At 35.0% G+C, this 25515-nt stretch overlaps 2 protein-coding genes and 1 pseudogene across 4 annotated transcripts; 2 read left to right on the top strand and 1 right to left on the bottom strand.

Moving 5' to 3' along the window:
- The first annotated feature begins 7106 nt into the window (after window positions 1-7106).
- On the top strand, window positions 7107-11511 carry LOC131629697 (alpha/beta hydrolase domain-containing protein WAV2). 3 transcript variants are annotated; one of them, XM_058900480.1, is made up of 8 exons: window positions 7107-7532; window positions 8457-8492; window positions 8607-8685; window positions 8818-8872; window positions 8964-9080; window positions 10148-10312; window positions 10532-10775; window positions 11162-11511. In XM_058900480.1, the coding sequence occupies exons 1-8, from the start codon at window positions 7295-7297 to the stop codon at window positions 11179-11181; spliced, it is 954 nt and encodes a 317-aa protein (XP_058756463.1). In that variant the 5' UTR covers window positions 7107-7294; the 3' UTR covers window positions 11182-11511. The 3 variants fall into 3 exon arrangements, with proteins under 3 accessions (XP_058756463.1, XP_058756478.1, XP_058756470.1); XM_058900495.1 differs by having other exon boundaries at window positions 11140-11511; XM_058900487.1 differs by having other exon boundaries at window positions 7108-7532; window positions 11066-11511.
- Window positions 11512-11981: 470 nt separating this feature from the next.
- LOC131629690 (protein PLASTID MOVEMENT IMPAIRED 1-RELATED 1-like) lies at window positions 11982-15753 on the bottom strand. Its single transcript, XM_058900474.1, has 3 exons — window positions 15600-15753; window positions 13394-15456; window positions 11982-13290 (listed from the first exon to the last, which is right to left on the bottom strand). The coding sequence occupies exons 2-3, from the start codon at window positions 15451-15453 to the stop codon at window positions 12120-12122; spliced, it is 3231 nt and encodes a 1076-aa protein (XP_058756457.1). The 5' UTR covers window positions 15454-15456; window positions 15600-15753; the 3' UTR covers window positions 11982-12119.
- A 2487-nt stretch (window positions 15754-18240) lies between these two features.
- On the top strand, window positions 18241-21001 carry LOC131653623 (uncharacterized; annotated as a pseudogene).
- The last annotated feature ends 4514 nt before the right edge of the window (window positions 21002-25515 follow it).

The raw sequence follows: 25515 nt of genomic DNA, 5'->3' as shown, positions 1-25515 counted from the left end.
CTTCCCTTGTCCTTTCTTTATTCTAGGTTTCCTGATATTCCTTTCCCTCAATGGGATAAATATATTGGTGGCGACTCTGTCTATTTTCGCGAGCGTGCGACAATAGGGAGTCTTTTGTAGAGATTCTGTTCTGAATGAAAAGCTGAAAGTAACTCATCCTTGCGACCAAGAACCTTTACCCGTGTCCAACTATTCCGGAGCCTATTATATTTCCCTTTTGATCATCTCTGAAACCCACAACGCCTTCAGGCCTAAGTTCTAGGATTTGGAACATATGCCTTCTTCTCATCATGTATTGCAAGCAGCCAGAGTCTAAGTACCATGACTGGTGTTTCAACTATGCTACTAAAAATATCTGAAGCATAGATTATCTATTTCTTGAGTACCCGCAACTTTTTGGGCCTCTCTTGTTAGTTTTCCCATAGTTCTTAACAACTTTGGGTTTTACAGCAGAATAATCATATTTATAGGAATTAAATTGAGAAGGTTTAGCAAAAGGTTTTGACTTAAGTTTAGAAATAGATTTCTTCTTTTATTTCCCTTTATCTTTAGGCACAAACCCAACAGAGACAAAATGATAATGAAGAGTATTAGGTTTGTCTTCCATATCAGAATTAGATTCGTCATAGGAGTTGTAGCCAACACATTCGTCCTATTTCTGCTCACACCATAGATCATAGAAGCCATCATGCTTCTCCCTATACTGCTAGCTAGGAACTTCTGAAAAGATTTATCATATTTCTTAATGATATCATCAGTACTATCAGAAGCTTTTAGAAGAGCTCTCGTGCCTTTGAGGGAAGAGTTCTCATCTTTAAGAAAAAATTCTTCATTAATAATGAAGAGATATTCCTTAAGCTTATTGTTTTTAGAATATGTGGATTCATGGGACTTTTTAAGTTCCTTGAATTCAATCTTGAGTAACTCATGTCTTTCCAGAATTTCAAGTAAAGAAATGGTTAATTCAAAATGAGTAAGGTCAGAAAATACCTCTTTAGAGACTGCCTCTTTTGTGTCTGAATCTGAATCTACTTCATCTTTTGGAGGGGACTTTGCGTTAGAGGTTCTAACATGAGCCATCACCATCATGTTAGCATGTTCTTCTTCTAAGTCATCTTTTGAGGAATCAGAATCATCTCAGGTTGCCATCAGCCATTTCTTCTTGATCTCGAGAGCTTTCTTCTTGGGCTTATCCTTCTAAAGTTCAGGACAATCGTTCTTGTAGTTTCCTGGCTCGTTGCACTCATAACAAATGACTTCTCTGCCACTAGACTTCCTTTAACCAGAAGTAGACTCGAAGCAACTGTCACTCCTTCTAGTACTTCTGAATCTTTTGCCTTGATTTCTCTTCTAGAGACGGTTAAACCTTTTGGACAACAGAGATAACTCATCTTCCACTTCATCAGAATCTTCTTCCAAATCTTCAATCTTTTCATCTGGAAGAGCTTTGGACTTCTCAGAACTTCAGACAGATTTGAGTGCAACAGACCTTCCTCTCTTCTGAGGTTCATCCTGTTCTAGCTCAATCTCGGGACTTCTTAAAGAACTCACCAGTTCTTCTATAGAAGTGTTGTTCATATTCGTTGCAAGCTTAAGTGCAGCTACCATAGGCCTCTATTTGGATGGAAAACTTCTGATAATCTTCTTCACGTGATCTGACATAGAATATCCTTTGTTCATAACTCTTAGTTCTCCAACTGAGGTTTGAAACCTTGAGAACATAGTCTCAACTGTTTCATCATCCTCCATATTGAAGGATTCATACTTCTGAATCAAGGCCAGAGTCTTGGTCTCCTTGACTTTATCATTTCCTTCATGAGTCATTCTGAGAGAGTCAAATATAGACTTAGATGATTTCCATTTATGATATTCTCATACTCAATATAAGAAATAGCATTTAGCAATATGGTTCTTGCCTTATGATGATTCTTGTTTGGTGCATGGTTTTATGGTTGGAATTAATTTTACTAAAACATGATTCTTATCTGATGTTGAGCAAGATGTTGTAACATCTTGACCAACTGTCATGACAGGTTATGCTGTCATGAGTTTTAAAAAATGTTCTGCCAAATATTGTGACATGTTATACTAGAATATATCATGGCAGTGCAGAGTGATTTTTTAATCCTTGAAGATTTAATTGAAAAATATGTGATTTCGGAAGATTTTCAGACACTCATACAAGTGCAACCAATCAAGGAGTGGTTAGGACAAATGCATATTTGATTTGGTTTCATAAAAAGGATCTTTGAGACTTTTTTAGGAAACTTATGTTTGATTTGATTTGGTCCTATTTTTTGTGAAGATCTTGTAGCTGATTGAAAAGGAGAAGATTGGATTTGCTTAAGAGTTCAAGCCCATACTGCAAGAGTGTATAAATAAGGACTTGCTAAACCTAGTATAACATGCATTCACAAGAAGAAACAGTGAGTGCAAATAAGGGTTTAGGTTTTGAGAGGAGTTCAAGTTCTTCGTGTGTTTTGTTTGTATGTCACCCATGTATCTTCTGATACATTGAGGTAGACTTATTATTCTCACTCTTGAAGCTTTTAAGCAAAAGAGTCGAGTATCTTCTAATACATTGAGGTAGACTTATTGTTTATTTGAAAGTGTAATATTTCTATTTTGGTTCTTCTGGTCATTGGGACTGGGACTGGATTTGGTACAGTTGTTGGGATTGTAATTGTCTTTAATCATTAAGGTGATTGTGGAAAGTGAGAGGGGGTTCTCATATCTAGGAGGTTCATAGGTAGAAATTGCATATAAGCAGTGATTAGGTGATAAGCTGTAAATTAGGACTGTTTAGGCTTTGAACTAATATTATTATAGTGAATTTCCTTCTTGACTTGGTAGCCCCTAGAGTAGGTGACGTTGCACCGAGCTGGGTTAACAATTATCTATGTTGTTTATCATTCTGCAATTTATTACAGCCTTGATATATTTGTTCTATTAGTCAGCAGATGTCATAACATCTGTCTTGACATTGTGTAAGTGTTAGGATATTAGCCTTGACATTTGTATTGGGAGTGCCAAAATTTCAATTCTTATAACCCTTCTTTTGTTGATCGGTCATAACTTTCCTTTCAAGTTGTTTTCCATTAGCATTTGTGGGATGTTCATAGCCACCAACTACCATATCACAAAGATCAACAACATGACCTAGAAAGAAACTTTCTAGTCTATCTTTATAATATTAAAACTTTTCACCATCAAAGGTGGGAGGTTTAAAATTGTAGTTATCTTTTGAAACTGAAGCAAGTGCTGGTGGAGTAGAATCAACCATAGTGTTTATAAAACTCTTCTGGATCTTTTTCTGACACAGTTAAGTATTTGATAATAATCAATACCATAAAAGGAGCTCTGATGCCAATTAAAGGTGCGAGAAACACGAGAAATGGGGATTCGAATTAGGTTGCACCAAATATAATCTTTTCGCAACACAAACACAAAGCTAACAAGTGAATGAAAATAAATGAACACAATTATTTTTATCCTGGTTCACTGTTAACTAGTTACTCCAGTCCACCCCACAAGGTTATTTGCCTTATCCAAAAGGACTTAATCCACTATAATCAACCGATTACATACAACCACAATAAGTTTGATCAACCCTGTTGACAAGCCTAACAAGTCCGCTGATCCATATTGCTAAGCCATAGACGACCACACTAAGTCTGATAAACCTTATTGACAACCCCAACAAGTTCAACTGATCCTTAATGTCAAGCTGCAGACAACCGTAATAAGCCTAAACAGCCGTTTTGACAACCCCAACAAGTTCAGCCGATCCTTATTTCCAAAAACCACTATGACCGCAACCAAAGTTTTCTTGAGAATCCTGACTAAACCTAGTCTCTCAAGGAGCCGATCAATAACCGTTGATTACAAAGGTGTATATGCAGATATGCTTCTAATAAGCAGATTACACAATGTTTAAGTACCGCAAAACAAAAGTGTTGATAGCAAGATATGAACAAAAGCTCTTTGCTAAAAATACAAAACTATACAAAGAATATCTCAACAGAGTTTGTGCAGCGTTTTGGTGTAGTTTTGTAGAACTGATTCGTTGATTTCAAATTCTTCCAAGTCTTCCTTTTATTGTTGAAGAATAGATCTATTGGAGGGTAGAATAAGAAACACATGTCCAACTATTTTGTCCCCAGCGGTCACGGTGGGAATGGCAAACAACAAGTACAAATAGGATTGTCCTTACGCCATCCTATAAGAGTAGAGGTCACATTGTACTTTATACTTTTATACTCACCATCTCACGCAAGCCAGTCTTGATCTTTATCTTTTATATCTTCAGAGACTTCTGATTGTATGTTGATTGAAGCATATTGTAGAAGGATCAGAACTTGAGTCTTCTTACTCTAAGTCTTTGGAGTCTTCAGAACCTGTTCAGCAGAACCTTGTCTTCAAAGTCTTTAGCGCTTGGTCTTTAGAAGTAATGTCTTCAAATCTTTAGAACTCGTTCAGCAGAACCTTGTCTTCAATATCTTCAAAACTTGGGACAAGAGAAGTTAAGCTTTAGAAGGCCTCTAAAGCTTCCTTGAAAAGTCACGATCAGAAGTTTTTGTATTAACGTTCCTTAGAATCGTTGCATAAGAAGTATTTCAGAATCTTGACTTACTTTGTAGCACATCAAAGGTATTCTCCTAGAGTGTTGAGTTCAGAATCTGATGACATCACACGCCTTGTTATCAGAGTCAGACCTGTTTAGCAAAAGCTACACACTAGAAATAAACCGTAAGGGTACATAGTTATTCTCTAAGATACCATGTAAATTTATCATCAAAACTCAAGGCCAGATATAGAGCCAATCTTATTCTTACACCGTTTGTTTGGTAGTCGTGCTAAGCGCGCCTTATTGGGGGCTTAGCGCGATCTATTTTTCCAGCCTTATATATATATATATATATATATATATATATATATATATATATATATATATATATATATATATATATATATACCATTGTGAATTAGATTTTTAGGTTAGACACCCCCATTTTGAGAGCTAAAAACACCAAGAACAACAAAGAAACTTAGAATTAAGGATTTGGAGCTAATTTCGCATCCTTTGTCGATAAATCAATTCTGATGCTTTTTTATCTCTTCTACTTTCTTGTGAAGCAAGGTACCATGATATGTAGCTAAACCCCTTGTGTTTGGATTAGATGTAATTGATCGAAATCGTATGTATTTATTTGATCCTTGGTATGAGAATTAGTTATGAATCAATATAGATGATTATCTTTGTTGTCATGTTATATTTATGGTTTGAATTATTATTGAGAAATATCTTTCAAGTATTGACATAAGATTATCATCTATCAAAAATCAAAGTCTAGACAAATATTTGGAGTTTGATATTCACTTGTATCAAGTCTTAATGTTATTGTATTAATTAATAGGTTGAGAGATCATAGATTAAACAATATGCTAAAACCCGCAACGCCGGTTAGACATAAGCAGATTTTTTAGTGATACATGATTATAGCGATTAATAACGAAATTTTCATGCTAGATTAGTCGAATATATATAAAATAGGTTAATGAAATCTAATCCTGACATGTTTCTTTATCCGTTAATTTCTTAATCATTTACTGTATATACATGTTTACTAATCGTTACTTTTCACAATCAAAACCCTTATAAACCTTTCCTTAAAGTCATATTAATTGTGGAACGATAGTGATATCACACCAATCCCTGTGGAGACGATACAACATATTTACCCACCGAAAATTACTTTCATCGAACCACGACGACCAATTTCCACGCTGCTAGACCGGGGTGCCTTCTCCTTAGTGTATTATGTGGGCCTCTATTACTTCAATGGCCCAAGCGATAAGGAAATGGTATAACACGGTCGTCATGCTCAACCACGAACAATTTTGTGACCGATGTCCGCTTCACTTTGTCGGGGTGATGTAACTTCAGTTGTGATGTGAGTTTCATCACGACCTGTTGGATCCGACCTGAAGAGGTCTCAATTCTTTGGCTGGAGATCCTTTGGTACATATAGAAGGAGTTTCCGTACCAGATCTGTTCCCTATATTAACTATGAACTCGTCATATCTTCGACGCTGCCATAATGACTACTTCATTAGCAGCGAGAAGTATCGACGACGTTAGATCATAGGATAGATCGGGAACCTTTGACATACTCTTCAAGGAATTTGCTTTAACCTCTGGTGTAGATCTGGATCTAGAATCCTTTCTTTTGTTGCTTAACGGAGTTCTTGATGGAATCAAAAACTTGAGAATCCAACGAATCATTTTTAAAATGCTGATTAATTAAATCCAATATGACAAATCTCAGTGTTCGCTTTTGAACGTTCTTGGTTCGGTGATCCGAGGAGCTTACGAATTGATAAATTGGAGATTGGATCTGAAATCGTGAAAATCTTAAGAATTAGAAGTCGATTCCCACAAACGGCGCCACAGTTCCAGAACCAGAAATTAATTTGATTGAAGAACCAATGATCTTGAAATGGTGGTGTTGACCTTCATCATGGCGGCGTGGGGTGGACCCGCATAGTTAACACTCTAACACATAAGTCGGTTTAAGATTCAATATGAGTATTGTGAAAAGTAGAGATCAGAAAATGTATCCTACTATTTGCGTTTGAACTAATTTTATACTTTGGGTTAAATGAAATGAATATGAGATGAATTGAACCTTAATTATTTAGGCCTATGGCCGACCCAAAACACTTCCTATTTTTAAAAGTCCTCAACTCCTTTCCTCTTCAAACTTCCAAACAAAACCTCAAAGTTCTTCTCCACCACTTAAGATGGATAAACAATTTCCAAAACAATTCATGATAAAAATAAGTTATGAGTTGAAAATGTAACTAGTCCCAATTGGAGAAATTTCAAAAATTAATAAAATCTCTTTATTTTTTTCAAAAAGGTTCATATTGATTTTTATTTAACTTAATCGCAAAAATTACTTTCCCATTTTATAAACTTGAAGAAATGACCATGTTGTGAAATTGAAAAATAAAAAACAATTATTCACATAGTAACTCTAATAATACAATGTGTAAAACAACTTAAACAAGGACGTGTGAGTTTTATTACTAGTATTATAGTAACTTTAACATAAACTGCCGTTTAGCTCTGTGAAGGAAGCAACCCACCCAGTCCCACTTGACTTTTAGAATTTCAGCGAATACCAATGCTGCCACGATTTAATCAATTTCAATTCTAAACCCCAAAATCTAACTACCACTTCTCACTTTTCCGCTTAACCCAAACGCGCTTATTTTCACCATCAACAAAATGGTTTCGTACATCAACATCTTGTTCTACGGCGTCGGAGGGTTAGTCGTCGCCGGCATGGCATTGCTCGTCGCGTTTCAGGAGAAGCTCGTTTACGTTCCGGTCTTGCCGGGACTCACCAAATCCTACTCTATCAATCCCTCTCGTCTACGGCTCACTTACGAAGATGTATGGCTCTCTTCTTCCGATGGCGTTCGGCTTCACGCTTGGTTCATCAAGCTTTTCCCTGACTCCAGAGGTTCCGAAATGTTTTTCGATTTTTTTCTCTCAATTTCGATCTGGTTTTAGGTTTTGGTTATTTGGTTTTTCATTTCTATGAATTGTTATTTGAACTGGAATAAAAATTGCTTTGATTTAGTATAGATCGAAAGGGAATAGGTTATGATTTGGTGCTGATTGAATGATTTCAACACTATAATGGTTGAATTGTGGTTTACCATTCAAATTGGTAGAGTAATTTAGTATTTTAGTCCTTGAGATTGTAATTGTGGTTCAATTTAGTCTCACAAATTTGTAGAATAGTAATTTAGTCCTTCAAATTGAGTAATGTCGATCGGCTTAGTCCTTTCTCCAAATTTAGAAGCACAATTGTAAAGGTTTTATGTTTGTCTTTTGGCGGAGGTTTGCAAAAGATATATCAAGAAAGATGGACTTATTTGCTATTTAGTAAATTTGAGTGTTGGGGTAGAAGTAGCACCTATAGTAGAAAAAATGGTGGAGAATAGACTTCGTGGTTTGGGCATGTAGAGAGAAGACATGTACATTCTGTGGTAAGGAGAATAGATCAGATGTAGAGGGGTCAAATAGTTAGAGATAAAAGAAGACCTAGGAAAACTTTAAGAGAAGTTATTAAGAAAGATCTTGAGATTAACAATTTAGATAAAAGCATGGTCCTGGATAAAATAGTATGGCGGAAGTTGATCCATGTAGTCGTTCCCACTTAGTGGGATAAAGCTTGGTTGTTGTTGTTATAGTAAATTTGAGTGGCTAAATTGCTTGACTGCTACAATTTTGAGGACTGAAATGATGATTAACTCATTAGTAGTTGTGATGCTTATTTGCTATGAAAATTGAAAACACATGTGCTCTTTGAAGTGTGTGATGTAATTCATGTATGTATGTTGTTCTAATGTAGTTCTTCTTTCTTATTTTCCATTGGCAGGACCTACCATTTTGTTTTTTCAAGAAAATGCTGGAAGTATCCTGGTTGTTGTAGATTTTATGGCTTAGGTTGTGATTATTGTTTCACAGTATCTATATTTACATGATCAGGTTCAATATGGTTTTGAAGGCCTTGACCACTGACTTTTAGATATTGCTCACCGCCTTGAAATGGTTCGCATTATGTTGGACAAGTTACAATGCAATGTTTTCATGCTTTCTTACCGAGGGTATGTATCTGCCTCTATACCTTACTCTTTTTAACTTTTGTGTACAGCTGTGTTATCAAATTCATGCTTTTGAATGAAATTTACACGCTACTTTATGATGAAGTTGGCACTAAGACTCATTTGATTTTACAGATATGGAGCAAGTGAAGGCTATCCTTCTCAGCAGGGAATTATCAAGGATGCTCAGGTATGCTGTTTGATTGATTTCCTTGTGTACTTATTGGTCTTCAGACTTCTTTATTGCAATTTCTTCAATTATATTACCTCCTTGTGCCCAGGCTGCATTGGACCATCTTTCCCAGAGGTCTGATATCGATACATCTAGAATAGTTGTATTTGGACGATCACTTGGGGGTGCAGTTGGAGCTGTTCTAACAAGAAATAACCCTGACAAGGTAACTCCGGTGTACTTTTTATTTCAGTTTTTATGCTCGCCCAGGAGAAAATTGATATTTTTTTAAAAAATAATTTAAGTTGTCTTCTTGGGTAGATAACATACCTTTAGAATGTCAATACTATATGAATTAATGCAGAAAGCATTATATAGGTTGCTGGGTTCACAAGTGACTACATATGTCAAGGTTGTATAATGTAACTCTAAATTTCTAGTTTTCTAAGGTTTCTCTTGTTGTAGATAGATAACTCAATTAAAGATTATAAACATGTGAGAAAATAGTTCTGGACTTGTTTAATCAATCAACGTTGTTTAGATTATTGAGTGTGCCAGTTTTATTCTCCTCTCTCCAGTACACATGCCTATGAAAAATATGTTCCGATTAAGATTGTAGATTTGTTAGTATAACTTTTTGCTTTTAAAGTAAATCACTTCTAGCAATCAATTTCTCGAATAAGAGTATGGATTAGTTATGTATAAGAAGCTTTTGTTCGTTGCTCTTATATGTTGTAAAATTATAAAGAAATTCCTTACTTGACCTTTTTTTTTTCTTTGTTATGTTATATTTATATCAGAAAGCATTTTACTTACTAGCATTATTCTGCTCAGCTTGCATAACGCATGAATAAGATTGTTTGCACAGGTTAATAAGGGGCCAATTTTTATGCTGGTTTTGGAGAAGTATCAACATGGTTTCTCTATAAAGTTATTTTTTTTTTTTATGTAAAATCAAAGAGCTACGAAAATGGACTCTAAAATTTTGTTTTCAAAATAATTCCATATTATTTTCCTGGCTGGGGTCTGGAAAATTCTCCTTAATTGCTTTGATGTGTATTTGATGACGTGACACTTCAAGCAGAGGCTTTTACCTGCAGCATGTTCAGAGCTTTCTTATTTTGACAAATTAGAAATTGAAACTAATTTAAGGTGAATAATCAAAATGAAGACTGATTTGATGAATCTTCTTGTCATAAATTTAGCTAGACATCCCCATATTGTTATTCTTGGCAACTGTTTGCTTGCGAACTTTTTAATCTAAAATTTTTGGTTGACCTTTCTGCATTTTAGGTTGCTGGACTGATACTTGAAAACACTTTTACGTCTATATTGGATATGGCCGGAGTTTTGTTACCTTTTTTGAAGTGGGTTATTGGAGGTAGCGGCTCAAAAGGTCCAAAGCTACTCAATTTTGTTGTACGTTCTCCATGGAGTACTATTGATGTTGTTGGCGAGGTGAGGGATGATGGATACTATTGCCAACTTTTCCCCTTTATTTTTCTGCTCTGATTGGGATTATGTTACTTGGGAATAATCAACACATAGATAGTTGACCTTTAATTTTAATCTTTTAATTTATTTTGTCTCTAGAAAGAAAGTTTGCATTGTTTTATTATTTCTTTTATAATTCTGACTGGATTCATGGGTTTGAGCATTATATTGGTTTAATTGCAGATCAAGCAGCCTATCCTTTTTCTTTCTGGATTGCAAGATGAGATGGTCCCCTCATCACATATGCAAATGCTATATGCTAAGGCAGCTACTCGTAATAACCAGTGTCTTTTTGTGGAGTTTCCCAACGGCATGCATATGGATACTTGGCTGACTGGTGGTGATCAGTACTGGAGAACAGTTCAACAGTTTCTTGAAAAACATGCTCCAGAGAAAAATGAAGACAGAACATCCCAAAATGGAAACGGTAATATTTTTTTTCATGCTGTGTTTCCAAACTGAAATGGATGAAAGTGGAGTAGCTTCTGCTTAATTAATTGCACAACTTTTATTTATTTTGTTGTGGTTTTCTCTCTTTTTTGTCTGTTACTTTTTTTATGGGAGCTCCCTTTGTGGTTTGTCTATTGTATCATTCACGCAAACTTCATCCTGCCATTGTTTCACTAGTTTATCCTCCTCTTTTTAGCATTAACTGCTAGTAATTTGCTTTTATGCTTTTGCTCAAATTCTTAATTGATGTTTTAATACTGCTGCCAGATGCTGGGGCTAGGTGATTGGCTGACATTAGATTATTGCAATGATACTAATTGGCTAACTAAGGATTCAAACAGTTTCTGCCCTTTGAAGTTGCAGCCCGTAAGAGCCCTCTATGAAAAGATATTTCCTGCTGGGACATGCCGCGTTACTTCAGGCTATTTTATTGGACAATTTTGGTTGGGTTGTGGTTTTCAGAACTTGGAAGATGCCCAGACAATTTGCAGTTCCTTTTTCTATACTGTACACCATCTACATTTTGGATGCCTAATCAAATTCGACAAGTGTCATGTAGATTAATAATTTATTAAAGCCATATATACACATGTATGCACTGTTATTTATGCTACTATTAAAGAATGGGTTCTTGTATTTCTTACTAATCCAGGCTGAGACAGTAATGTTATTCCCGTTCGTTGATTTCTAATTTCTATATGTTAATTTTTCAATTCTGTATATATAGAAAGTTTGAATGCTAGACTTGAACTGCTATGTGTATGTTTGGTGGGGCGTTGGTTTTGATGCATATTTGGTTTTGGAGAAGCTAGTATGTGTAGCTTTTGTGTGAAAAGTCTCAAATAATTACCAAAATGCCATTCCGGGTGCTTTTGCCAATAAAAACGTTGTAACAAGCATATACTATGTCATTTGACATATTTGAGTTAAGATCATTTTAACTCGTGTAGTAGGTTTGAACGAGTTTATATTTGCTGGAATGTATTGGCTATTTTAAGTAATAAAATCCTCGTCGAAGAAGGTATCAAGTCTCATGAAACAAGTCCGAAACATTTGTTTTAACTCGTGTAGTAGGTTTGAACGAGTTTATATTTGCTGGAATGTATTGGCCATTTTAAGTAATAAAATCCTTGTCGAAGAAGGCATCAAGTCTCATAAACCAAGTCTGAAACATGTGCCAACGTAGGAAAATGAGCCCATCCAGTTTATGTATTTCTAGATAAAATACATGACATTGGTTTAAAAAAAAAAAGAACAAGCAACTTCAAACACTGACTCTCATAAAGACAGGCCTTTACAAAAATATATTTACATTCACTAGTCAACCTATTCTTATAGATTCATTTGGTATAATGATATTGGGATTTCTTATATGTGGATTTAGTACTCCCAGTTCCTTCCATTTTGTGCCAGTACCATATATACGAGATGATATGCTCCACAATGTATCTCCAGGTTGCACTTTTGTGGTGGTGACCTGAGCACCAAATTTTGAAGCAGCCTTAGACTTTATCAATGGATCCTTATTGCTTTTGCTTTTGCTCATTCCATTAGCAATCAACCAACGGGAACCAGACTGTTGCTGATTTGATGTACCCCAAAGCTTCTTTTTATGGGACTCAATCCTAAGACCTGCAACATGGACTTCTGTAATCCTGAATTGAGCAATGCCACTTTCTTTAGTACTTCTCTCCTCTTTGTTTTCTTTCATGTCTACCTTTGCTTTTATTTCACACTCATCGTCCTCATCACTATTGTTCCCTACCTCGGACACTGTCAAGTAAATCTTTTGCTTAGGTGGGACTAACACTCTCTCGACTTCTATAAGAGAAAGCATTGGTGTTCCAACTGGTTCATAATTTCTTAGAGGATCACGAAGTTGCACCACTAGTGCTACTGTGAAATTGTTTCCCAGCAAGCCACATTTCCTGCTATGAACTTTGGCCTGTTTCTTCCTTCCCTTTGAACTATCACGAACTACATCGAAAGAGTTGGCACGATGGGCAGCAAGAAGTTTACGAGTATGCTCACTGATATCATCTATATCATCAATCTCACCCGAATCCAGTCTCATCCATTCATCAAGAGTTAATGATAATCCCATTATCCCATCCACTTCATCAATACTGTATTTAATATCCAACAGCTGCAAAGCAGCAGCTCCATCCAGGCCAAGAGAACCACCGATGTTAACCCCCTTGTGTTGGAGACCAGGAGGACCTTTAAAGGATTGTTGTGCAATGATGTTTGATGGCGTATCGTCTTCCAACATCCCATGTTGTATTTTTAAACCCTCCATTGAAAGTGCTTCAATTTTATCCATAGCCAAAGGAGCAAGATCTTCCAATGAAAAAAAACCCGAACCTTCCTGGTGGTCAATTGAACTTGAAATAAACATCTCAGACTTTAGTCTAGATGGTGATCCTTTCATGTCCCTTTGCACGCAGGTAGAACCTTTCTGTGTCACCGAATCTGGTTGCAAATTCCATTGCCTACATAGAGCCGTGAAAATTTGATCAGTCGATGAAACATTTTAACGGAATGATTTTCCATATTCTAAAACAAGTTTGCTAATAAAATAGAATAGACAAAAACCTGTTTTTTCCCTCTAAGCTTGGCATGGCTTCCCATGATATTTGTTGCATTGTCTTCCCTGTGATGTCTTCCAGAGGCATATACTTATTTGCCTGCATAGAAAGCTTTTCAATTCCAACAGATGCCATATACTGTAAAGTTTCCATTATCCCTGAACCCATTTCTGCAGGCATAACAACAGGGTTGGAAACCTGCATGATTAAGTTTCCACCACTTTTAGAATTCATAAAAAGTGAAGGATTCATAGACCTTAGAAATCCCCCATCTTTTGTCCGGAGGAAAGGACCAAACCCTTCTGCCAGAGGAGGTAATCTAGGAGGTTCTTCAGGTAGATGTACTGGACTTTCAAAACCAGCAAAGCCTTTTGATGGAGAATGCTGAAAAGCTTCCTCATTGAAACCCCATTCACGCATTAAGGCTTCGGTTTCCAAGTCTTCAAGTATGCGGCCCATTGATTTTCTCTTCACATTGTCAAATTCAAGCACTTCCTGCCGATCATGCAACAAGGATGGTGGCTCAAAACCTGTGGAGAATTCCCCCCGCTCAGATTCAAAAGAAGTACCATAGCTGCCATAATCTCCTTCTTCGTCTTCATCATCATAACTGTCTTCATCATCATAACCTATGTCCACATCAAATAAAGAGAAGCCCTCAGATTCAACTTCCTTCTCAAACTCTTTTAAAAGACGCTCTCTTGGAGATTCGGGCTCACTTTCAGTACTGAAGCCTGTCGGACTATTGTCTATGCCCAGCATACTCAAAAATTCAGTAGCAACTTGTTCGGTGGCATCATCCAAGCTGAGTGGCTGACTGAATTCACTTTCAGACGTGACTTCGATAACTTTAGGAGATTCCATTGCCGCTGTCTCCAACTCCGAGACACTATTTAAAGCTGATTCTATTTCTTGCATGAGAAGTTCTTTCGTGCATAACTCTACCTTTTTGTTAGAAAATTCATGTACCACAGAACATTCCTTAGAACTATCAACAACGGATTCCTCCACTTGAACATGTTCATTTGATGAAAGTTCAACACCCCGATCAACAACAGAAAATCCATCATATTCACATTCATAAGATTTCTCTTTTAAAGACTCAACTGTCTTCAAGTTTTCTTGAATCACATCAAATTTGACTGGCTCGAGATTCTCTTTTAGTACAACAAGTTCGTCTTTCTTGTGTAAGGGACTACATGCGTCTTCATTGTCGAATTTCTTAGGTAATGTATTTGTTGAACTGGCCATTGCTGATTTTGGTGATTTCAATACCTCGTGAAGATCCTTCACCTCACCTTTAACCCGAGCCGGATACTGACACTGATTCACATCCGTTTCGCTCAAAGCCAAACAATTTTGCCTCGAAGTCAACACATTAGGAGCCAAACTATTATCATCACCAACCACCATATACCCAAAACTCACATTCATCACAGCACCTTTCGCCTTACCCGACAATCTATAACTCGTACTCCATTTCCCCGAGCTTTTCTCCTCTTCAAGATCCTCCAACGATAGCGGAAGCAGCCTCGTGATATCCAACCGCTGACTCCCCAAATCAATCTCCGGAGCACCAAGCACAGAAACATAAAGCAAAAAATGCTTAGCTTCATACTTAGCAGAATGATTAAATCCACTTTTACTCCCAACAATTGAACAAGTACAGTTCAAAATATCCTGAAACTTAGCAACACCTTGAATCACTTTCGCAGGAGGAGTAACCGAATGTTCATCGCGCCGTTTCCAATGAACACACAGAGTCAAATCATTGAAACTTAAAGGTAATCCTTCAATCACATGAACTTGAAGAGAAAAACAACAATTGAATTTCTTATTCCTGCTAAAGGAAATTGCTCTCAATGGCTTCCAACTCCATCTAGATGATTTCTTATCCTTTTTCGAATTGTTATCTTGTTTATCAAGTTTCGAATTGGGATCATTCTCTATCGATTTTGATGATGATGATAATGATGTTGAATTTCTAGAAAGGCCTTTTGTTATAGTTTCAACATCTTTTAACAAATTGTTATGATCTTCTTCATCGCCTTCAACGATCGGCAACATTATCTATTTTTTCGTGAAATCGAATCAGATCAAACAAAACCGAACACGAAATCGAAAATCAATAGAAAATAAATATAGAAATGATTCATGATTATGAAAAGGAAAATGCGAGAAAAAAATTGAGGAAGAAGACGATGGATTATTACCGTAAGGCGTTGGAAAACATGAGAAGAAGATTCGAAATTCAAACTCTGTAACGGAATTGATATGCAACGTGAAATTCAGAGGAAAAAATGGAAACCGTTAATTTTCATTATATAATAATTGTTTGATAAAAAAATACTGTCTCTTATTTGAAATTCTTACTAACGGCAGCATTTTTTTTTTTCTTTTCGCTTTTATTATGACTTTTATGCTCCTTTTTTAATTATTATTTAATTGTTTTTTAACTAATTATTTTTTATTCTATTTATTATTAAATTTGTAAAATGTTATATGTTTCTTGGTGTTTATCAATTAGGATTTAATGGATATGTCCTGACGGTTGTAAAATAGTTTTACATGATCCTCTAATAGAAAATCAACAATCGATTATGTCATTAAAAATTATTAAAAATAAAAGTATGATATAATTGAATACATGATTGTAATTAGTTGACCGAATAAAACTATTTTATGTCAGTGTATTATTCATTTTCTCTATCAATTATTATTATTATTATGAATTTAATTGTTATGCACTTTCAGTGTAAAAATTGCAACCATTTAAATATATTACTTTTAAAAAAATTAACATAAAAGACAAATATTTTTAATAAATTAATAATGTGATTATTTAATGGTGTAAAAAAAATTTATACTATCAATATATTTTAATTAAATTCTGTTATTATTATCGAAAAATATTATTTAAGACTCAAGTTGTAATTCAACGAAAATTTCATATTCTTTTTGTTGGCTCTTAGCATTAATTAAGAATTTCAGATTTTGCACTTGATTGGCCCTTGTAATGCTTTGAAGACTTATTTTTTGAAAAAGAAAAAAATAATAATTAATGAAGAATAATTGATCATTAGGTAGGTACAAGGAATACGAACAAACAGCGGGGAAATAGAAATCAAAGGTTTTCTTGAACTGGCCCACACTTTAACAAATTCTCATCACTGTCTGTCTCATCTGTCTCTGCTAGGGGTGTTCATAGGTTGGGTAAACCCAATAAACCCAGTAAAACCCACCCAAACCGATCCAAAAAAGTGGGTTGGGTCGGGTTATTGGGTGAATACGGTTTTCAAAAATGAAAACCCATTCAAAATAATTGGGTTATGGGTAAAACCACACCCAACCCACAAAACCCATGGGTTATTGAGTGACTATATTTTTTCTCTTTTTTTGTAATTTGACAAGTGATGACTTTGATGTTTTTAATTTTGCTTGCTTCAATTTCAACTTTTTGAACATCTTTTATTTAGTAAATAATGATTTTAACTTATTTAGGATGTCACATTTTGATTATTTTGATGCTAGTTCTAATAAATTGCAAGTATTTTATGCAATTCTAGGTTTTACTAATGTAACTTTGGTTTTTACAAATATATGTTTATGATAAATTTCATTATACATTTTGACATTTGATGTTTAAAAAAACAACAGTAATATGTTAAGTTATTTATTAAGAAAAAATGTAACATATCATTAATAATTATATAAAGAAAAATAATATTGGGTAACCCATTACCCAACCCAATCCAACCCATAAATTTGTGGTTTTACCCAAACCAACCCAATGATATTGTGGGTGGTTATTTTTCGTCACCCAAACCAGTGTACCATGTACGGGTTGGGTTATGGTTTTGGCTAAATTCAACCCAAACCGACCCATGAACACCCCTAGTCTCTGCCACTACAAAATGAATTAACTAGTGCTACCTTCAATCCTAAATTGCAACCATTTATTTTGATTTATATGCTATAGATTAAGAACCAATGCACTGTTATACGTTTTTTGAAAAATACATTATTCATCATTTATATCCTCTCATTTCCACTTTTATATCTACAATCATATCATATGTCAATTGACAAAAGTCAATATTAATATGTTTAACGTGAACACCGAAATTCAAACCCGTCTTTAAGATTGTATTTTTAAATTTTTAATAGTTACAACTAATTCGATAAAAAAATCACATTATACTATTTGTAGCATAATTCAAGTTTAGACGATAAGTGTGAGTAAGTGGGAAAATAGTCTCACATTAGGTATGAATGTAATGACTTTAAGGTTATAGGACGACAAGTGGTGTGTCTCTCACTAAGACCATCTCCAACGCATGTAAGTTTCAGTTCCGTCTGCCAGCTGTCCAATTTTTTCCAAGCATGCAGTCCGCCACACATGCAGGAGTTGAAGTGCAATGCAACGGTCCTTTGTATTAAAATATTATAAAAAATGTAGCCGTTGTACAACGACTCTTCTTCTTCTTCTTCTTCTTTTTTTTTAATTTTGTTTGGTTATAAATAGAAGTCAATATTTTTCAAATTGTATCTCATAAATTTATTTCTCTCACACAATTTTATCATCCTACTAGTCTTCAATTGATCATATATTTTACCAAATTTTTCATTTTATTTGTTCAAATTATTATTGTTAAGGTCAAATGGACCCTAATCAATATAATTTTCAACAATCTATGTTCCATCTCATACAAAATCAGCAAAAGTCTCAATTTCCCCCACCACCAACAAACTCTACCGTATTTTTTTCGCCACCAAACAACCCAAATATGTATTTTAGACCACATATAAATACTCATGGGATGAATTTTTCTCATCATGAACCCGAAACACCAAATGAGTTTATGTCCGAACGTCAAGTTCCACAATTTTCAACTCAAGTTGGTATTGAAAATATTACAATTGATAAAGAACAAAGGCGTCCAGTTAAAAAAAAAACCTCGAGAGGTATTCACAAGGGAAGAAGATACACTTCTTATGCAATCATGGCTCAATGTTTCAAAGGATCCAATTGTGGGAGTTGATCAAAAAGTCGATAGCTTTTGGTTAAGAATCACCGATAATTATAACCAATATCGTGTGCAGTCACGAGAAAAGCTACAAGGCCAATTAAAATCTCGATGGCATCGAATAAATGGCCTTGTTCAAAAATTTGTTGGGTGTTACAAACAAGCTGTTCATGGAAAAAAAGTGGGGCATCAGAGAAAGATATCTTAGTCAATGCACATGCTTTTTTTGAACAAGATGAAGGTGCACCATTCAATCTTGAGTATGCATGGAGGCTTTTAAAAGATGAACCTAAATGGATGGGAGCATGCACCGAAAATTCTTCAAAGAGAACAAAGAATTCTACTTGTGGTGCATACACGACATCACCAAACTCGAGACACCTTCAAGTTATGAGTTTAACTCATCATCTCCAATGGAGCGTCCAATGGGACAAAAGGCGGAAAAACGAAAAGGTAAGGCAAAGGAAAATACAAATGCAACTGAACCTCCTTCTAGTGTTATTTCTGATACAATGAATAAAAGAATGAATTTAATGGAAAATCTAGCACGACTTAAGGAGGAAGAAAACAAATTAGTCAAGGAAAAGATGGAGTCTGAAGCACGACTTAAGGAGGAAGAAAACAAATTAATCAAGGAAAAGATGGAGTTTGAAGCAACGCAATTCATAATGTCAGACACTTCTAAGATGAATGATACCCAGCGTGAATTTCATGAAAAACATTGTAATAACCTAAAAGAAAAATATGGATGGTAATAATATGCGGTGTTCTAGTATTTATTATATTTAAATATTATGTAGTACTTGTTATGTATCAACAACTATTATTGTAATAAGATGCAACATTCTAGTATTTATTATATTTCAAATATTATTCAAAATAGTCGTTATTCAAATTAAATATTATTCAAACTAGCCGTTATTCAAATTAAATATTACTCAAACTAGCCGTTATTCAAACTAGCCGTTATTCAAATTAAATATTATTCAAAGTAGCCGTTATTCAAACTAGCCGTTATTCAAATTAAATATTATTCAAACTAGCCGTTATTCAAAATAGCCATTATTCAAACTAACCGTTATTCAAATTAAATATTATTCAAACTAGCCGTTATTCAAACTAGCCGTTATTCAAATTAAATATTATTCAAACTAGCCTTATATATATACCTTCATTCTTTTCTCACTTTTCTATCACCCCCTCTCATTCTTCTATCATTTTACTATCATCCTTCTCTCATTCTTTTATCATTTTTCTATCACCATTCCCTCACTTCAATGGATTCAAACAATTCAAACAGCCTCAACAAACTTTTTTGGAAGGTGATTGAAGAAGAACTTATGAACAACACAGGTGAAGAACTATTGTTGTCAATGCTCGAGAAGGAACGCCAATCTGGAAGTTCATCAAGGAAAAAAAGAAGATCAGTGATAAATCAGAATCGCGAAGAAGGGCATATACGATTAGTCAACGACTACTTCTCAGAAAATCCAGTATACACAGATGCCCAATTTCGTAGAAGGTTTAAAATGCATAGGCATTTATTTCTTCGAATTGTAGAAACCCTTGGAAATTATGATGAATATTTTCAAATGAGGGTCGATGCAACTGGTAAAATGGGTCTTTCACCATTGTAGAAGTGCACTTCTGTTATTCGTATGTTAGCATATGGATCATCTGCTGACATTGTAGACGAATATGTTCGAATTGGTGAAAGCACTGGAATTGAGTGCTTAGAGAGATTCGTAATGGGCGTGAATGAGGTATTTGGGGCCGAGTATTTGCGAAGGCCTAATAACAATGATGTTGAACATCTTTTACAAATGGGGGAGTCGCGTGGATTTCCAGGCATGCTAGGTTCCATTGATTGTATGCATTGGGAATGGAAGAATTATCCTGTTACATGGAAAGGACAGTTTTGTCGAGGTGATCATGGTAAACCCACGATCATGCTTGAAGCAGTGGCATCGCAAGACCTGTGGATTTGGCATGCATTTTTTGGTATTGCAGGTTCAAACAATGACATTAATGTGTTAAACCAATCCAATGTGTTTAATGATATTTTGGAAGGACGTGCTGCTAGTGTGCAATATACAATCAATGGATCTCCATATAATATGGGGTATTAATTAGAGGATGGTATATATCCTGAGTGGGATACATTTGTCAAAACCATTTCGATGCCGCAAGGAGAAAAGAGAAAACTATTTGCACAACACCAAGAATCAGCTAGAAATGATGTGGAACGGGCATTTGGAGTGCTTCAATCTCGTTTTGCAATAATACGTGGTCCAGCGCGTGCTTGGCACATGGAAACCCTCAAGCATACCATATATGCTTGCATCATATTGCACAACATGATTGTCAAAGACGAACGACATACATATGAAAGTGATTTTGATTACTCTTACGATAATGTAGGTAACAACAACTCAACGACTGAAACTTTTAACGGTCCTCATCCGAATCTTGCAACAAGACTACAAAGAAGAGCAAATCTTTGTGAAAAACAAGTTCATCGCCAACTTCAAGGCGATCTAGTCGAGCATATTTGGGAACGTTTTGGACATGAGGACGATGGAAATTAAATTTGAGTAATTCTGTTATGTAATTTATTTTTATTGTTTTTAATTATATTTTTATTGTTTTTAATTATATGTCATGCACTTGAGATTAATTTTAATTATAATTTTAAATTTTATGTTTAATTTTATTTATTTTATATTAATTAAAATTTATATTATTATTTTAAATCAAATAAAATTTAGCATGAATAAAGTATTAATATACAAAGTAAAATTGTGGGACCCAATATGAGTTCTTTAAAATTACACCATTGGAGTAAAAATTGGAGTGAGTTGCTTCAAGATGATGTGGACTAATGGGTCCCACAAAGAACCAAATAATGGGTTGCACCATTGGAGATGCTCTAAGGTGTCTAGTCCTACACTATGTATCAATATTCCCTAGTGAAAATTCTCCCAACAAAGGTTTTAGGTGGACAAGTGTTGTATCTCTCATAAAGAAATGGTATCATAACAACGGTACAAGCCGTCTAGTGAAAAATTCCTCTAACAAATGGTATCATAACAGCGGTACAAGTGTGAGGGGGAGTATTGTGAACTCACATTTGAGGGGGAGTGTTGAGCATTTATAAGTGGGTGTAGGCTTTTGTTTTGAAATCTAAAGACCACGTACTTGGTGTTTTTAAACAGTTTCATGCAAAGTTGAAAAAGAAAAAGGAAGAAAGTTAAAATGTGTCAGAGTTGATAATCTTGTTGAATATATAGGTCCATTTGAAGATGATTTCAAAAGGCTTGAAATCAAAACTTGAGAAGATTGTTTCAAAGACGCCCCTAACAAATGGTATCATGAGCCTTTGGTTTCGAGAAAGAGAATGACTCACTTGTATCAGAAAGCCCAGAAAGTGGTGTCTCGTTGCTAGGTGTCAACGACAATACAAGTGTGAGAGAGAACATTATAGACTAACACTTGAGGGGGTGTGTTAAGAATAATAATAAGTGAGTGCCTAGTCCTACACTATGTTTCAATGCTCCCTAGTGAAACACTTCCCCTACACACATTTATAAATATTGTACAATCACATCTAGATGATTGTAAGGAACAATACATATGCTTTTTTCAAATGACATTATTAACATTTGCAATTAAATGATGAACACTAAAAATTCATCTTGTCACCTTTGTTGATCTGCCAAGGACTAATGTCTTTAGCCTAACTGATTCTCATCTTAATAACGTACAAGATGGAGGAATCAATATGAAAGTCAATGGTCCCATGAGCCATAAGCAAGATGGCCCATTGATTATTAGAACTCATCAAATCCCAAGCGAGTTTAAGAGATATAGTTTCATTAATATTTTCTTGTAAGTAAGTGTACATTTTCTTCCCAGTCGTGATAACCATCTTTCTTTGATTGTAGTTCTCATCTCAGATGAATTTATTTTATTTGATTAACTTTTAATTAATTCAAAAATAGTATTTTTTTAATACCTTTAAAAACACTTTTCTTCAAAATGTTTTCAAGTGGTTTTTTCATCAATTGATTTATATATATTTGTGAATCAATTAGGGTTAGGGTAAGCTTACCTAAAGATGTTTGCATGAATTCTTAGTTGATTCACCTAGGGTTTTGTTTAAACTTTGAGAATAAAAATAATTAGGTTAATGTACATGCATAAAACCCTAATTCATGATCCTTTGATCTTTTGAGCTTAAAAGCAATATCATGTTGCTATTAACTTGTTGCTATGATCTCTCCTTGTTATACACTTGTACATATACTTGTTGATTTACATCTTTGTACATTTATACTTTGGTTATGTTATTATCTTTGTATATATACATTGTCTACTAACCCCACATGCATTAGATATTTATCCATCCATCATACATCATAATTATACATACATGATATGATCTCAAAGTATATCAATCTTTTTATTCATAACACTTTTTATACTTGAGTTTATACATTGATATCTTTGTTTATACTCACCCTTTTGTATCTATGATACACATAACATGTCTCACACACCACTTGAGATGCTTATCCATGTATGCTTGCTTGAGATGTTTAATTCCTCATTGATAACAATATAAGAGAGAGTATGATAATGAGTAGATAGCAATTTCAGCACATATAATTATATTTTCTCGGCGGAAAACATCAAATCATACATGGTGTAATGCAATTGAACTGACGCCGACTCGTATGCATGTGGTAACAACAGGACATAAGCCCCCACCATTCGCCAATACAGACCATCGTTACACCAATACCTGTCATCGTTATGCCAATACAGGCCATCGTTACGCCAATACAGGCCATCGTTAAAGATATAAGTCCCGACTATAAATGCATGTGACATTGACATGTAACAACATTTCATCTCATCATTATCACAGAGATATAGGCCATCATCATCGTACAACACATCATACAAACAATTGTATCAATCATACAACATTATCATCATCTCATACAAATCGAATACGTTTAACAAGCACAAGGTATATCAAATAATTGTCCACTGGTTTCCAATTTATTTTTATAAGATAGGAATTAGTTTTATCTTTCCAACGGTCCAAATGACGCGTCAAACGGACACCCGAGCAAAAGATATGGCTTTTTAAAGTTTTAGAAAACAACTCATTTTTTACTCAGTGGAACCCGGTTCCCATAACTCGAAACTCGGTTCCCACTGTTCAAAAATAATTTTATGCGCCTCTATTACATTGGGAAGCCGGTTCCCCTAACTGGGAACCCCGATTCCCTTGTTCAAAAATAATTTTCTGCGACTCTATTATATTGGGAACCTCTGTTCCCCTATTCAAAAATAATTTTTCTGCAACTCTGTGATATTGGGAACTCGGTTGCCCTGTACCCAGATTCAAAATTCTATTATTTTTCCTGCTACAAAATTTCCCCTTCAAACCCGAAAAATTCCAATTTTCATAACAAACCAATAGCATCTATTTGATAAATTGTACACATGTTATAACAACCAATTCAACACAATTCATATCATCAATTTCACACAACAAACATCACAATTTCATCAATTGGGTAAAACTCCATAAAACCAAATAATAAGAACTCAATACCTACAACTATGGGAACCTAATTACTACCATTCCCCATCATTATACAACCCATTATATGGTTAGAACTCCACCCTTACCTTAACAATTTTCTTCAAAATTTTCTCTACCAATGGAGGTTCTCCCTTTGCCCTAACTCAGCTTCCCTAATATTGAAAGGAATGATAAAAAGCTGTTATATTTTATTCCTCAGCTCTAGGCTGGTATATATAATGGTAATACAATAATGATATTAATTCTTTCCTTAATGGAGAATAAAGGGAAATAATACAAATAGAAATAATATATTCCAACACCCCCCCCCCTCAAGTTGGTGCATAGATAGATATCTATCATGCCCAACTTGTCAATCAAATGCTCAAAGGTTGGTCTTGCCAAACTTTTGGTAAGGATATCTGCAGTTTGCTGATTTGAAGTCACAAAAGGGAGACATATGATTCCAGCATCTAACTTCTCTTTTATGAAGTGTCGATCAATCTCAATATGTTTGGTTCTGTCTTGTTGAACTGGGTTATGAGCTATGCTAATGGCAGCTTTACTATCAGAGTACAATTTTAATGGAAGCTCAATTTTCATCTTAATTCTTCTAGGACTCTAAGAATCCATAACCCTTCACAAATACCTTGAGACATAGCTCTAAACTCAGCTTCTGCACTACTTCTTGCTACAACTCCTTGTTTCTTGCTTCTCCATGTCACAAGATTACCCCAAACATAAGTACAATATCCAGAGGTTGATCTTCTATCTGTGACTGAGCCTGCCCAATCAGCATCCGTGAAGATAGACACATTTCTTTCACTAGTTTTCTTAAAATGTAAGCCTTTACCAGGCTTTCCCTTCAAATATCTCAGTATCCTGTAGACTGCCTCAAGATGTTCCTCGTAAGGAGAATGCATAAATTGACTTACTACACTAACTGAGAAAGCAATATCAGGTCGGGTGTGTGACAAATAAATCAGTTTTCCACCCAATCTCTGATATCTTCCAGTGTCAACAGGAACACTACCGTCTCCCCAAAGTTTAGCATTAGGATCCATAGGGGTATCAGCAGGACGACATCCACCCATTCCTGTTTCTTTCAATAAGTCTAGAATGTATTTCTGCTGTGAAACCACAATACCATTCTTTGACCGAGCAACCTCCATACCAATAAAATATCGCATGGATCCTAAGTCCTTGATTTCAAAGTCTACTGCTAATTTCTCTTTTCTCTTGCCATTTCAACTGTATCGTCTCCAATAAGGACAATATCATCAACATATACAATCAGGGCAGCCAATTTCCCATCATGGGAGAACTTTGTGAATAAGGTGTGATCAGCCTGTCCTTGAATGTACCCTTGTTTCTTCATGGACTGAGTGAATTTTTCAAACCAAGCTCTAGGAGACTGTTTTAATCCATACAAAGACTTATTTAATTTGCATACATTTGATCCAAATTTGTCTTCAAAGCCAGGAGGAATGTCCATGTATACTT

Source organism: Vicia villosa, linkage group LG1 (assembly GCF_029867415.1).
Source record: "Vicia villosa cultivar HV-30 ecotype Madison, WI linkage group LG1, Vvil1.0, whole genome shotgun sequence".
In the NCBI taxonomy this organism is placed as follows: Eukaryota; Viridiplantae; Streptophyta; class Magnoliopsida; order Fabales; family Fabaceae; genus Vicia; species Vicia villosa.
Note: the sequence above shows the minus strand (reverse complement) of the source record. Positions and strands in the feature narration are given on the sequence as shown.